General features: G+C 46.1%; 1 protein-coding gene across 1 annotated transcript; it reads left to right on the forward strand.

The window, feature by feature from the left end:
* Positions 1 to 417: 417 nt before the first annotated feature.
* On the forward strand, positions 418 to 15,884 carry LOC108052645 (laminin subunit alpha). Its single transcript, XM_044457613.1, is given in 16 exon segments — positions 418 to 839; positions 1,333 to 1,479; positions 3,675 to 4,299; positions 4,481 to 4,690; positions 4,777 to 5,190; positions 5,256 to 5,528; positions 5,702 to 6,554; positions 6,617 to 7,268; positions 7,327 to 7,601; positions 7,674 to 7,902; positions 7,961 to 8,431; positions 8,501 to 10,401; positions 10,468 to 13,659; positions 13,757 to 13,971; positions 14,044 to 14,222; positions 14,225 to 15,884. Coding segments are annotated over 16 exon segments (11,145 nt in total). The 5' UTR covers positions 418 to 617; the 3' UTR covers positions 15,512 to 15,884.
* Positions 15,885 to 15,928: the final 44 nt, after the last annotated feature.

Consider the following 15,928-nt stretch of genomic DNA (forward strand, 5'->3'; position numbering starts at 1 on the left):
TCTGTTTTTAATTTGTTTACTGCATGCATGTGAGTTTTAAGGACGGTAAATACTCTCAAGGATGTGCCCTGTTTTCCTCACCACGTTGAGTTATTTAAATATAACCTTTCGTTTGAATTGTTTGGTGCAGATCCTGTGAAGGAATTGCAACAGACAGATTTTTCAATTGGTTCAATTTTGTTATATTTACGAGCCGGCCGGCAAACGAGATAAACAACAGATAACTGGATAAATAGAGCTAAACATATGTTCAGAGCAAAACCAAATCAACAATTCGTTCTCTTAGCTATATAAAGAGACGAAGACAAGAACAACCGAAGGCAGCCGAAAAGAGCCGAGAGAGCCGATCAATCGAATACGAAAATTTAAAATTTTTGTGTCTCGAGGAAAATTTCTCGCTGCAGTTTCATCAGTTGCTCGCGAAGAGCCATCCAGTGCGGTTGGATGAGCTCACCAAGAAATACGAAAGGAATAGTGAACAAGTATAAGTCAGTGAAGAAAGTGACAAGCAGATAAGAAATACATAAGAGTGAACCGAGAAAGAGTGAGATAGAACCGGAAGTGGTCCGAGGAAGGACTTTTGTTATCGCCGCTCGAGTGCTTGAACTCTCGGCACGATGGAGCTCAGCGGGGCCTCCATTGGTGTCGTGCTCCTGATCCTGGCGATCTCCTATTGCCAGGCGGAACTAACGCCGCCATATTTCAATCTGGCCACAGGCCGAAAGATCTATGCCACTGCCACTTGTGGCCAGGATACGGACGGACCGGAGTTATATTGTAAATTAGTAGGAGCCAATACGGAGCACGATCATATGAACTACTCGGTCATCCAAGGACAGGTAATTATGATCGACATCCGACAGCAACGCCCAAAAATCATTCCAGTATACACACAAAATCGGATGGTTTTTGATTATACACTGAAAAAAAAACTTTCCGTTATCGCGTAAAAGCTGGTTTCCGAACAAGATAAAATTATTTGATATGAAATAAAAATAATTTAACCTTATTCTCATTTTGTTTATGATCTAAGTAAATTCTTCATATAAGTTTATAATATTTTACAAAAATTACATCAAAATTTAATATAAATAGAATTTGTAAAGTTATCGAAAAAAATGTCTAAGAATACCGAAAAATATAATAGTATCAATTTAAAGAAGATTATTTAATATCAATAAACAATTTTAACTTTCAACACCTTTTTTTCCAAGTGTGCACTGCATTTTGACTTCGCCACATGTTTCGAGCATTCGAATCGGACTCTAAAAATAGTCTTGACTCTTGGATCTTCCCATGTATTTTGCTAACATGTGTTCCCTGTTTTTTTAGGTTTGCGACTTTTGTAACCCCAAGGTGCCGGAGAAGAATCATCCGGCAGAGAACGCGATTGATGGCACCGAGGCCTGGTGGCAGAGTCCTCCGTTGTCCAGGGGCATGAAATTCAATGAAGTCAATCTGACCATCAATTTCGAACAGGTAAGCAGAAGAGAACAGAAAAGATACCAAAACTATAGAAGGAAGACGGTAGATGTGGATGCAACTCGTTTTCGGGTCCGACCGATGGGATCGTAAAATTTGAAAACAATTTTAATGGGTTTTCATTTCAACGACAACGACACAGCAAAAACTGAAGGAAAAAAAATGTTGCTGAGCTCGAGCATTTGTTGTTGGCCTCTTTCCCTTTAAAGTTATGGGTTATCAGTATGTCAGCTCCCATATATTACATGGAGATATGTAGGAATATATGCACACACTCTTGAATGGGAAGTCTCGGCTTTCAATATGCTTAGAAGTCGACACGGAGCATTGACTCTTTCGAGCTGTTCATTCTGTGTTTTTATAATTTTAGCGATAAAGACATATTGTTCTAAAGGCACCAGCATGCGACATGCTAATCAGCACAAGTCACAAGAAACTATAGTCTTATCTTCAATGTGTCTGAAATTGTTCTATAAAAAGTTTGGGGTCGTCTCGCATACGTTATTATCTCACTTGCAACGGAAATCCACGAGGTTCCACAGTTAATCTCAAGAATAATTGCGCTAAGATTTCAACAGCTCAGCATGATCTCATTCACATTCCGAGGGGGCTTTTATTCTCTAGTTGCAATTCTCCTAATTCACAGAATGCAACTGAATATGAGATTTTTATTTATATTTAGAATGCTCAACATTATAAGAGTTTCGGACCTAAATCCAAAAATTAAACAATTCACATTTAAAGAACTATTAACGAAGCGCTGTATATAAAATGTCTGTTTATGCAAAAGTTTCTTGAAATACCATATGGTTAAAACTAAGATACTGAAATGTAAAAAAATCTGGACAACCACACAGTAAATAACATGTTGACTCTTTATATAGATATACGCGCTTGCCTGTATCTTTGTTAATATGTACATATGAGAATTTTCATATCTCTGGCTTCCCTTTCAATTGAAGCCAAATTAAAAAGCAAACATAAACCAAGAAAATAAAAATAAACAAACAAGCACTGGCCGAGTCTACTGCAGAACATTTGGAGTTAATTCCCCCACAGTGATCTCATGCCGTCTCGCATTTGTTTGTATATACATAAGTATTGTGTACATTCGACTAATAAATTTCAATGAATTCGCTTGTGCGAAATGAATTTGTGCCTAGACTAAGCCTCCTACTCTGTGGGGAAAAAACAAGAAGTAACTGGCTATTTAAGATTCAACCCACAAAAGCTAAAATATCAAAAGGGAGTACTAAAACGATTAAAGCCTATTGTGGAAACTGTTACAGATAGATTAACTTTATCTTATAGATTAGCTTGTGTAATATTATCACCTCGTTCTTTTTGTAATAATAATAATTGAAAACAAGAAAGGAAAGCTAACTTCGGGCGGAGCCGAAGTTGATATACCCTTGCAGAATATTTTATAAATTATATTGTCCAAAATTATTCATATGATGTATTCTTAATACTCATAAAATGTCCCAACTTCCTAACTTTAAAAACACCAAAGTTATGTCATTTCCAATCGTTCAGTTATATGGCAGCTATAAGATATAGTCGGCCGATCCTTATGAAATTTGGTAGGTCGGATTGATTAGCCAAAAATAAAACCCATAGAAAATCCCAACTTCCTAACTTTAAAAACACCAAAGTTATGGCTTTTCCGATCAATCAGTTATATGGCGGCTATAGGATATAGTCGTCCGATCCTTATGAAATTTGGTAGGTTCAGTTATATGGCAGCTATATGATATAGTGGCCCGATCCGGCTCGTTCCGACTTATATACTACCTGCAATAGAAATACAACTTTTGGGAAAGTTTCAAGCAGATAGCTTTAAAACTGAGGGACTAGTTTGCGTAGAAACGGACGGACAGACGGACAGACGGACAGACGGACAGACGGACGGACAGACGGACGGACAGACGGACAGACGGACATGGCTAGATCGACTCTCCTGGTGATGCTGATCAAGAATATATATACTTTATAGGGTCGGAAATGTCTCCTTCACTGCGTTGCAAACTTTTGACTGAAATTATAATACCCTCTGCAAGGGTATAAAGATTCAAGTTTTCAGAAAAAATATTTTTTCAAATAAATTCGTTGGGGTCTTTACACCAAGTCTTCTTTAAATTCACATTTTTTATTGAAAACATTCTGACTTCTAAAATGACTTTTCTTACCAGGAGTTCCATGTGGCCTATTTGTTCATTCGCATGGGCAACTCCCCTCGTCCGGGAGTTTGGACGTTGGAGAAGTCCACGGATTATGGCAACACCTGGACCCCTTGGCAGCACTTCTCCGATACTCCCGCCGATTGCGAGACCTACTTCGGCAAGGACACCTACAAGTCAATCACCCGCGATGACGACGTCATTTGCACCACCGCATACTCAAAGATTGTACCGCTTGAGAATGGAGAGATTCCCGTGAGGCTGCTGAACGAGCGACCCAGCTCCACCAACTACTTCAACTCAACGGTGCTGCAGGAATGGACCCGTGCCACCAACGTCAGGATCCGTCTTCTGCGTACAAAGAATCTTTTGGGACATCTGATGTCCGTGGCTCGACAGGATCCCACGGTAACGCGTCGTTATTTCTACTCGATCAAGGACATCTCTATCGGAGGAAGATGCATGTGCAACGGACACGCCGACACCTGCGACGTTAAGGACCCGAAAAGTCCAGTGCGCATCCTCGCCTGCCGCTGCCAACACAACACTTGCGGCATCCAGTGCAACGAGTGCTGTCCAGGATTCGAGCAGAAGAAATGGCGCCAGAACACCAATGCCCGACCATTTAACTGCGAACGTGAGTATTGGGTAGACGAGTATTATTTAGAGCATATGTACGACATGAGATACATTAAGCAGAGAACACTGTTGAGGGTCAACAAAATATAACTGTAGACCCTTGATTACTTTCAGTGAAAAGTTATTATGGAAGAACATCCATAATCAATTCCTGTATTAAACATTACCATTATTTTCAGCTTGCAACTGCCATGGTCACAGCAACGAGTGCAAGTACGATGAGGAAGTGAACCGCAAGGGACTCTCCCTGGACACTAACGGACACTATGATGGAGGTGGCGTTTGCCAGAATTGTCAGCACAACACCGTAGGAATCAACTGCAACAAGTGCAAGCCGAAGTACTACCGACCGAAAGGAAAGCACTGGAATGAGACTGATGTTTGCAGTCGTAAGTACCACTTTTAATTTCATTGAACTATTAGAAATCCTTTCTGTCGAACTATTATATTTACTATCGCTTTTTCCCAAATCCAGCCTGCCAATGTGACTTCTTTTACTCCACCGGACACTGCGAGGAGGAAACCGGAAACTGTGAGTGCCGTGCCGCATTCCAGCCGCCGAGCTGTGACACCTGTGCCTACGGATACTACGGATATCCTAACTGCCGGGAGTGCGAGTGCAACCTGAACGGAACCAATGGATACCATTGCGAGGCGGAGAGCGGACAGCAGTGTCCGTGCAAGATCAACTTCGCAGGGTCCTACTGTAAGCAGTGCGCCGAGGGGTACTACGAATTTCCCGAGTGCAAGGCCTGCGAGTGCAACAAGATTGGCTCGATCTCCAACGACTGCAACGTGACCACTGGAGAGTGCAAGTGCCTTACGAACTTCGGTGGCGACAACTGCGAGCGATGCAAGCACGGATACTTCAACTACCCCACCTGCTCATGTAAGATATTAAATATAATTAATATAAAATAGTTATTGATCCGCATTCTGATTACTCCTTTACAGACTGCGACTGCGACAACCAGGGCACGGAGTCGGAAATATGCAACAAGCAGTCTGGCCAGTGCATCTGTCGTGAGGGCTTCGGGGGTCCGAGATGCGATCAATGCTTGCCAGGATATTACAATTATCCAGACTGCAAGCCCTGCAACTGCTCCACCACAGGTAGTTCGGCGATCACCTGTGACAACACTGGCAAATGCAACTGTCTTAATAACTTTGCCGGAAAACAGTGCACGCTCTGTACTGCCGGCTACTACAGCTATCCGGACTGTCTACGTAAGTAAAAGTGTTATATATGAAAAATAATTGTCTCCGAAATATATCATTCCCAAAAGTTTTAATATATGCCCGTGAAATTGTTGAGGCGTCCGATCTGTATATAAATATATTATTATTATATTATTATTATTATTATAATGCATGTCTTACTAACTTTGATCTTTGTCCAGCCTGTCACTGCGACTCTCACGGATCTCAGGGAGTGTCCTGTAACTCGGACGGACAGTGCCTGTGTCAAGCCAACTTCGATGGACGGCAGTGCGAGTCATGTAAGGAGGGCTTTTACAACTTCCCCAGCTGTGAGGACTGCAACTGTGATCCGGCGGGAGTAATCGATGAGTTCGCCGGATGCGGATCGGTGCCCGTGGGTGAGCTATGCAAGTGCAAAGAGCTAGTCTCGGGTAGGATCTGCAATGAGTGCAAACCCATGTACTGGAATCTGAACTCCAGCAATCCGGAGGGATGCGAGATTTGCGATTGCTGGACGGATGGTACTATTTCCGCCCTGGACGCCTGTACCTCCAAGTCTGGGCAGTGTCCCTGCAAGCCCCATACTCAGGGCAGGCGCTGCCAGGAGTGTCGGGATGGCACCTTTGATCTGGACAGTGCCTCGTTGTTTGGGTGCAAGGACTGCAGCTGCGATGTGGGCGGATCGTGGCAAAGTGTTTGCGACAAGACCAGCGGCCAGTGCAAGTGCCACCCGAGAATTGCGGGTCTGACATGTACCCAGCCCCTGACCACTCACTTCTTCCCAACGCTTTATCAGTACCAGTACGAATACGAAGATGGAACACTGCCCTCGGGCACTCAGGTGCGCTACGATTACGATGAGGAGGCTTTCTCCGGATTTAGCAGCAAGGGCTACGTGGTTTTCAATGCCATTCAGAACGAGGTGCGCAACGAGATAAATGTCTTCAAGTCTTCTCTTTACCGGATTGTACTGCGCTATGTGAATCCCAATAGCGAGAATATTACCGCCACCATCTCGATTACGTCGGATAATCCTCTAGAAGTTGATCAACAGTAAGTATTTCATTTGATCCTTGTATTATTTTAGGTAATACTAATACTTCCCGATTATCCAGCGTTAAGGTTCTACTGCAACCCACTTTGAATCCCCAGTTTGTAACCGTTGCTGGTCCCTTGGGCGTAAAACCCTCGGCCATTGTTTTGGATCCGGGTCGATATGTCTTTACCACCAAGGCCAACAAGAATGTGATGCTCGATTACTTTGTTCTCCTGCCTGCCGCCTATTACGAAGCTGGAATTCTAACCCGTCAAATTTCGAATCCCTGTGAACTGGGCAACATGGAGTTGTGCCGCCATTACAAATATGCTTCCGTGGAGGTCTTCGAGCCAGCAGGAACTCCATTTGTTATCGGAGCCAACTCTAAGCCCACCAACCCCATCGAGGTGTACAGCGATCCGGAGCATCTTAAGTTTGTAAGCCATGTGGGCGAAATTCCTGTCCTAAGCCAGTCGCAGAAGGAGCTAAACTACATAGTAGATGTGCCACGAAGTGGACCATATATTTTCGTGATCGATTATATTAGCGATAGGAACTTCGCCAACAGTTACTATATCAACTTGAAGGTGAAGAACAATCCCGATTCGGAGGCATCCGTGCTGTTGTATCCATGCTTGTATTCCACCACCTGTCGCACCTCTGTTAACGATGATGGTTTGGAGAAGACCTTTTATATAAACAAGGAGGATCTGCAGCCAGTCACCATCTATGTGAGTTCTAACTTATTGAATTATTTGAAATGTTATAATAAATATTCCACTTTTTCAGGCCGACATCAACGATGAATTCCGTGTGCCTATTATCTCGGTGACCGCCGTTCCCGTGGAGCAATGGTCTATTGACTACATCAACCCAAGCCCCGTCTGTGTGATCCACAATCAGAAGTGTTCCACACCCAAATTCCACTCCGTTCCCGACTCCAAAAAGATCGAGTTCGAAACTGATCACGAAGATCGTATTGCCACCATCAAACCTCCTGACTCGGATGAACGGGTTAAGCTAGTCCATTTGGACAGTCAAAATGAAGCCACAATTGTAATTGAGTAAGTTTTTAATCTATAATAAAATATAATTTTTAGTATATTTACCATAACATGATACTTTCTTTCTGCTAGATCAAAGGTTGATGCTACTAAGCCCAATCTCTTTGTGATCCTCGTGAAGTACTACCAGCCCAACCATCCCAAATACCAGGTGTACTACACATTGACGGCTGGCAAAAATCAATATGATGGCAAGTTCGACATTCTTCACTGCCCCTCGAGTTCCGGATGCCGAGGTGTGATTCGACCCCCAGGAGAGGGTTCGTTCGAGATTGACGACGAGTTCAAGTTTACAATTACTGTGAGTCTAAGAAGAAACCCAATGTAAAAAAAAATATACGAATTCTAAAATCTTTCAGACCGATCGATCTCCAAGCGTTTGGCTGGATTACCTAGTGGTGGTCCCATTGAAGCAGTATAATGATGATCTTCTGGTGGAGGAGACTTTTGACCAGACCATGGAGTTTATCCAAAACTGCGGCTCCGATCACTTCCACATCACTCACAATGCCAGTGATTTCTGCAAGAAGTCCGTTTTCTCCCTGACAGCAGATTACAACAGTGGAGCACTGCCGTGTAGTTGCGACTACGCCGGATCCACGAGTTTTGAGTGTCATCCGTTTGGTGGTCAATGCCAGTGCAAGCCGAACGTGATTGAGCGCACCTGCAGAGCTTGCAAGAGTAGGTACTACGGATTCCCAGACTGCAAGCCCTGCGAATGCCCGAGCAGCGCCATGTGCGAGCCATCCACCGGAGAATGTATGTGTCCGCCAAATGTTATTGGAGATTTGTGTGAAAAGTGTGCCCCGAACACTTACGGATTCCATCAGGTAAGTTAACTTAATAACTGTTCCACCCTTTGCTATACTTAACTGAAATTCATGTTTTATTATCCATAGGTGATCGGTTGCGAAGAGTGTGGATGCAACCCTATGGGCATTGCCAACGGAAATGCGCAGTGCGACCTTTTCAACGGAACCTGCGAGTGCCGTGATAATATCGAGGGCAGAGCCTGCGATGTTTGCACTCACGGATACTTTAACTTCCCGCACTGCGAAAAGTGCAGTTGCCACAAACCCGGAACCGAACTAGAGGTATGCGATAAAATCGATGGCTCCTGCTTCTGCAAAAAGAACGTGGTCGGAAATGATTGTGACCAGTGTGTGGAAGGCACGTACAATCTGCAGGAATCGAATCCAGACGGTTGCACCACTTGCTTCTGTTTTGGCAAGACATCACGGTGTGACAGTGCCTATCTCAGGGTCTACAATATGAGTCTGCTGAAGCAGGTGTCAATCAGTACGCCAGAATTCCGTAAGGAAAGTATCAAGTTTGAGATATGGCCAGTGGCCACGGAGGATATTCTTCTGAATGAGACCACGGTAAGGGCGGACTTTACATTGCGCGAAGTCAGCGATGAACGACCAGCCTACTTTGGAGTCCTCGACTATCTTCTTAACCAGAACAGTCATATTTCTTCGTACGGTGGAGAATTGGCTTATACCCTACATTTCACCTCTGGTTTTGATGGAAAATACATTGTGGCTCCGGATGTCATATTGTTCAGTGAACACAATGTCCTGGTGCACCAAAGTTATGAGCAGCCCAATAGGAATGAGCCTTTCTCAAACCGCATCCATATAGTAGAGTCGAATTTCCAAACGGTTTCTGGAAAGCCTGTTTCCCGAGCTGATTTCATGATGGTTCTTCGAGATCTTAAGTCAATCTTTATTAGGGCTAACTACTGGGAGCAGACCTTGGTGGCTCACTTGGCAGATGTGTACCTTACCCTAGCCGACGAAGATGCAGATGGCCCTGGTGAGTACCAATTCCTGGCCGTGGAGCGTTGCTCCTGTCCGCAAGGGTACTCTGGACACTCTTGTGAGGATTGTGCTCCAGGCTACTATCGCGATCCCAGCGGTCCTTATGGTGGTTATTGCATTCCCTGCCAGTGTAACGGTCATTCGGAGACCTGTGATTGTGCCACCGGAATTTGTACGAATTGCCAGCATGGGACTCAAGGTGACCACTGCGAGCAGTGTGTGTCTGGGTACTATGGAAATGCCACCCATGGATCACCCGGAGATTGCATGATCTGCGCCTGTCCACTACCCTTTGACTCGAATAACTTCGCCACCAGTTGCGAGATCTCCGAGAGTGGAGACGAAATTCATTGTGAATGCGAGCCAGGATACACAGGACCCCGTTGCGAGTCCTGCGCAAATGGATTCTATGGAGAACCAGAGAGTATGGGGGAAAAATGCAAGCCATGCGACTGCTCTGGAAACATAAATCCAGAGGATCAGGGATCTTGCGACACAAGGACTGGGGAATGCTTGCGGTGTTTGAATAACACCTTCGGAGCTGCCTGTAATCTGTGTGCTCCTGGTTTCTATGGCGATGCTATTAAACTGAAGAACTGCCAGAGCTGTGACTGCGATGATCGGGGAACCCAGGAGTGCGATCCTTTTGTGGGCATCTGCACCTGTCACGAGAATGTCATTGGAGAGCGCTGCGATCGCTGCAAGCCTGATCACTACGGATTTGAGTCAGGAGTTGGTTGCCGAGCCTGCGATTGCGGTAAAGCTTCCAATTCGACGCAGTGCGATCCGCACTCGGGTCACTGTGCCTGCAAGTCCGGTGTGACGGGACGACAGTGCGACCGATGTGCCGTTGACCATTGGAAATACGAGATGGATGGCTGCACTCCATGCAACTGCAACCAGGGCTACTCGCGAGGATTCGGTTGCAATACCAACACGGGCAAGTGCCAATGCCTGCCAGGAGTCATCGGAGATAGGTAATTAACTTTTTGGTGTCTAGGGTCCCAGACTCTGGTTTTCCTAATATCCTTTTTTTATTCCAGATGCGACGCCTGTCCAAATCGCTGGGTGCTGATCAAGGACGAGGGTTGCCAGGAGTGCAACAATTGTCATCATGCCCTGTTGGATGTCACCGATCGAATGCGCTACCAGATAGACGGTGTCCTGGCTGATTTTAGCAGTGTCACCCTCGCCTTCTTCACCAGTCAGAAATTAAACTATTACGACCAGCTGGCCGACGAACTGGAGCCCAAGGTTAAGCTCCTGGATCCCAACAGCGTGAACCTAAATCCATCAAAAAAAGCCAATAGCGAACTGGAGGCGGATGCCAAGTCCTACGCCAAACAAGTCAACCAGACTCTGGCGAATGCGATTGATATCCGCGAGCGATCAAGCACCACTTTGGGTAACATCACAGTCGCTTACGATGATGCGGTTAAGAGTGCCAAGGCGGCCGAGGACGCCATTTCCTCTGTTAAGGCTCTTTCCAAGAATCTCGAGGCGGCAGCAAGTACCAAGATTGATGCTGCTCTAGACCAAGCTCAACACATATTGGGACAAATCAACGGCACGAGTATTGAACTTGCACCCAATGAACAAGTCCTGAAGAAGGCTAGGAAACTCCATGAGGAAGTGAACACGTTGGTGCTGCCCATCAAGGAGCAGAACAAAACCCTAAATGCACTAAAGAATGATATCGGGGAATTCAGCGACCATCTGGAGGACCTCTATAATTGGAGCGAGGAATCCCAGACCAAGTCCGCCGATGTGGAACGCCGGAATTTGGCCAATCAAAAAACCTTTAACAACTCCAAGTTCGACACTGTCTCGGAGCAAAAGCAACAAGCGGAGAAGAACATCAATGACGCGGGCAATTACCTGATCAATGGGGATCTTACTCTTAGTCAGATCAACCAGAAGTTGGATAGCTTGGCGGATGCTCTGGGTGTCCTGACTTCGGTAAACAAGAATGTGGACGAAGAGTTGCCACTGAGAGAGGTTCAGCACACAGAGGCGGAGGAGCTAACCGATCTGGCGGAGCAGAGAGCGGCTGAGTTGACTGTAAAGGCGCAGGATCTGGCTGTCCAGTACACCGATATGACCGCCAGTGCCGAGCCGGCCATCAAGGCAGCCACTGCATACTCGGGTATCGTGGAGGCCGTGGATGCTGCTCAAAAATTCAGTCAGGATGCTATCGCTGCGGCCGCCAATGCCACCCAAATTACAGATGGGATTGAAGAAAGAGCGCATTCGGCAGACACTGGATCAGCTGATCTTCTCCAGAGAGCCCGGCAGTCACTTAAAAAAGTACAAGATGACCTAGAACCACGTCTCAACGGATCAGCTGGCAAAGTCAAAAAGATCTCCTCAGTGAACAATGCCACCGAACAGCAGCTGAAGGACATACAAATTCTGATCGCCCAGCTTCCAGCTGAATCCCAAAGGGACATATGGAAGAACTCAAATGCCAATGCCAGTGATGCTCTGGAGATCTTGAAAAATGTCCTAGAGACACTAGAACCAGTAAGTGCTCAAACACCAAAGGAACTCGAGAAAGCGAAGGGCATCAATAAAAATCTGGATCTTACCAACAAGGACATTTCGCAGGCCAACAACCAGGTCGAAAACGTCGAGGGTTTGGTCTCGAAGCTAAACGAACAGGCGGAGGATATCGAGGAACAGCAGCAGCAGGTGGGAATTCAAACCTTGCAGCTAGGGCAGGAAATAGAGAATCTTAAGGCACAAGTGGAGGCCGCTCGCCAGTTGGCCAACAGCATCAAGGTGGGCGTCAAGTTCAAGCCGAGCACGGTCCTCGAACTGAAGACGCCGGAGAAGACCAAATTGCTGGCCACTCGTACCAATCTCTCTACCTACTTCCGCACCACCGAGCCATCCGGATTCCTCCTGTACCTGGGCAATGACAACAAGACCGCTCAGAAGAACAACGACTTTGTTGCCGTGGAGATTGTGAATGGCTACCCGATTCTCACCATAGATTTGGGCAACGGTCCAGAGCGAATCACTAGCGATAAGTATGTGGCGGATGGCCAGTGGTATCAGGCTGTAGTGGATCGAATGGGTCCGAACGCGAAGCTCACGATTAGAGAACAACTACCCAACGGTGAGGTTATCGAGCACAGTAAGTCTGGTTATCTCGAGGGAACGCAGAATATCCTCCATGTGGATAAGAATAGTCGCCTATTTGTGGGCGGCTATCCGGCAATATCGGAGTTCAATGCACCCCCCGACTTGACCACCAGCTCTTTTAGTGGCGACATTGAGGATCTGAAGATCGGCGAAGAGAGCGTGGGACTGTGGAACTTTGTTTATGGCGACGAAAACCAGGAGGGTGCCCGTGAGAGAGATGTGTTGCTTGAGAAGAAGAAGCCGGTTACGGGGTTGCGTTTCAAGGGCAATGGTTTCGTACAGCTGAACGCCACCTCAAACTTCAAGAGCCGCTCCAGCATCCAGTTTAGCTTTAAGGCGGACAAAGACACGGCCAACGGTCTGCTCTTCTTCTACGGAAGAGACAAGCACTACATGAGCATCGAGATGGTCGACGGTGCCATCTACTTCAACATTAGCTTGGGCGCCGGTGGAGGCGTTATCGCCGGCAGCCAGGATCGCTACAATGACAATCAATGGCATAAGGTGCAGGCGGTACGAGAAAATCGGGATGGTCTTCTCAAGGTGGACGATGTAGTGATATCCCAGTCAAATGCCCCATCCCAAGCGGATTTGGAACTGCCTAAACTTAGGAAATTATACTTTGGTGGTCATCCGAGACGTCTGAACAGCTCGATCAGTTTGCAGCCCAACTTTGATGGTTGCATCGACAATGTGTCGATCAATGGAGGAGTTGTGGACCTAACGGAGTACGTCACTGGTGGCGGAGTAGAGGAAGGCTGTCCGGCGAAATTCTCCACAGTGGTATCGTATGCTCCGCATGAGTATGGCTTTCTCCGGATGAACAACATCGATTCGAATAATAATCTGCATGTGGTGCTGCGTTTTAAAACAAGCCAGCCGAATGGCGTGCTATTCTATGCCGCCAATCATGACCAGAGTTCCAACATTGGACTTAGTCTGGACGAAGGTTTGCTCAAGCTGAACAGCATGGGCAGTCAGTTGGTAATTGATGACCGTCAGCTAAACGATGGCGAAGATCATGTGGTTACGGTGCAACACACCCAGGGTGAACTGCGACTTTCCGTTGACGATATGGAGTCCAAGAGGTGGGTTTAAAAAAAGCCAATTAAGATTTGGAATTTTTTATCTCGTTATTATTTTTCGGTGTTTTATACTAATCTTAATTTTCTTGTTTGCCTAAAGACTTGGCTCACCTGAACCGCTGATTCTGGAGGGTGGCGACATTTTCTTCGCAGGATTGCCAGACAACTATCGAACTCCCAGGAATGCATTGGCGACATTAGCCTACTTTGTTGGCTGCATCAGTGATGTAACCGTGAACGAGGAGATAATTAACTTTGCCAACAGTGCTGAGAAGAAGAATGGCAACATCAACACCTGTCCTCCGCATGTACTAGGTGAGTTTTCCCGATTGGGTTATGTCTTAGATCCATATAAAACAATCGATAAACTTAACCAATTCATTGCAGCCTACGAACCCAGTCTTGTGCCCAGCTACTATCCCAGTGGGGCCAATGAGGTGGAGTCTCCGTGGTCTAACCCCGAACCACTACCCCCACTCATGCCTGACGTCGAGGCCATAGAACCACCCACCTCGCCCACCACCACAACAACTACAACGACCACTCCCACAACCACTTCGACAACGACAACGCAACAACCACAACCACAACCACAACCACAACCCAAACACCGATTTTGATTGATGAGTTCAAGGATTTGGAGCCTAAATCGCCACAGAAGACTTTAACCACCCGGCCACCAGCCAAACTCAATCTTCCCAGCGATGAGCGCTGCAAGTTGCCGCAGCAACCGAACTTTGATGTTGACTTTGTCGATGCAGGTTACCGATTCTACGGACTGCGGGAGCAACGCCTGCAAATTAACTCACTCCCAGTAAAGTTACGTCGCCACCATGACATCAGCATCACCTTCCGCACGGAGCGATCCAACGGTCTGCTAGTTTACGCCGGAAGCAAGCAGCGCGATGACTTCATAGCCGTGTATCTTCTGGACGGTCAAGTTACGTACGAAATCAGAGTGGGCCCACTGTTGCAGGCAAAGATCACCAGCGAAGCGGTATTGAATGATGGCATCTGGCACACTGTGGAGGCGTTGCGCACTGGCCGCAAAGTCAGCTTGCTCATCGACAAAATGGAGCAGCCCGGATCCGTGGACCTGAATGCGGACAGAAATGGTCCAAGCCTGAATGTCGAGATGCCTGTCTACCTGGGCGGCGTTAACAAGTTCCTGGAGACGGAGGTTAAGAACCTGACCGGCTTCAAAACAGAGGTACCCTTCTTCAACGGCTGCCTCAAGAATATCAAGTTCGATAGCGTTGATCTGGAGACGCCACCCGAGGAGTTCGGAGTAGTTCCGTGCTCGGAACAGGTAGAGCGTGGTTTGTTCTTCAACAACCAGAAGGCGTATGTTAAGCTCTTTGATCACTTCGATGTCGGCACAGAAATGAAAATCAGCTTTGATTTCCGCCCGAGGGATCCCAACGGTCTGCTCTTCTCCGTGCACGGCAAGAGCTCCTATGCCATCCTCGAGCTGGTGGATAACACCCTGCACTTCACAGTAAAGACCGATCTAAAGAACATTGTGGCAACCACCTACACCCTGCCCCAAAATGAGAGCTTCTGCGATGGAAAGACTCGTAACGTCCAGGCCATAAAGTCGAAATTTGTGATCAACATAGCCGTGGACTTCATAAGTTCCAATCCTGGCGTGGGCGGCGAAGGATCCGTCAGCACCAAGACGAACCGTCCGTTGTTCTTGGGCGGGCACCTGAACTTCCAAAGAGCGCCGGGCATTAAGACCAAAAAATCCTTTAAGGGATGCATCAGCAAGGTGGAAGTCAACCAAAAGATGATCAATATTACGCCGAATATGGTCATCGGCGATATATGGCAGGGTTACTGCCCGCTTAACTAGTGATGAAAACCGGAAAGACTATTGGACGTATGACTAAATTCGATCAAGACTATGAAAAACTGCCAGGGAAAATCTAATGTTGCCGAAAACTGCAATTAAAAGGACAACGAACGAACAAATTTTAAACGATCAAAGTCGACAGGCATGGAAAAGTCTGGGATCTCAAAGAACGATCCTTAGCAAAGATGTCAGTCGTATATTTCTTAGTACTATAAGCCAAACTGTGTGCCAATCTATTGAAACGATACAATACAATACATACATATTTCTATGTTTTAATCCTTTCAAAACTCTTCAAGTCAATCTTTAAATTTTATTATGTCTTCGAATAAATAATAAATCATTTAATCAAATAACAATTCTAAAAAAACAATCAGAACTCTGTTTTACTGTTTAAGGTGTAAGACTAAAACAAAA

The sequence above is a fragment of the Drosophila rhopaloa genome, unplaced genomic scaffold (genome assembly GCF_018152115.1).
Source record: "Drosophila rhopaloa isolate 14029-0021.01 unplaced genomic scaffold, ASM1815211v1 contig_163, whole genome shotgun sequence".
In the NCBI taxonomy this organism is placed as follows: Eukaryota; Metazoa; Arthropoda; class Insecta; order Diptera; family Drosophilidae; genus Drosophila; species Drosophila rhopaloa.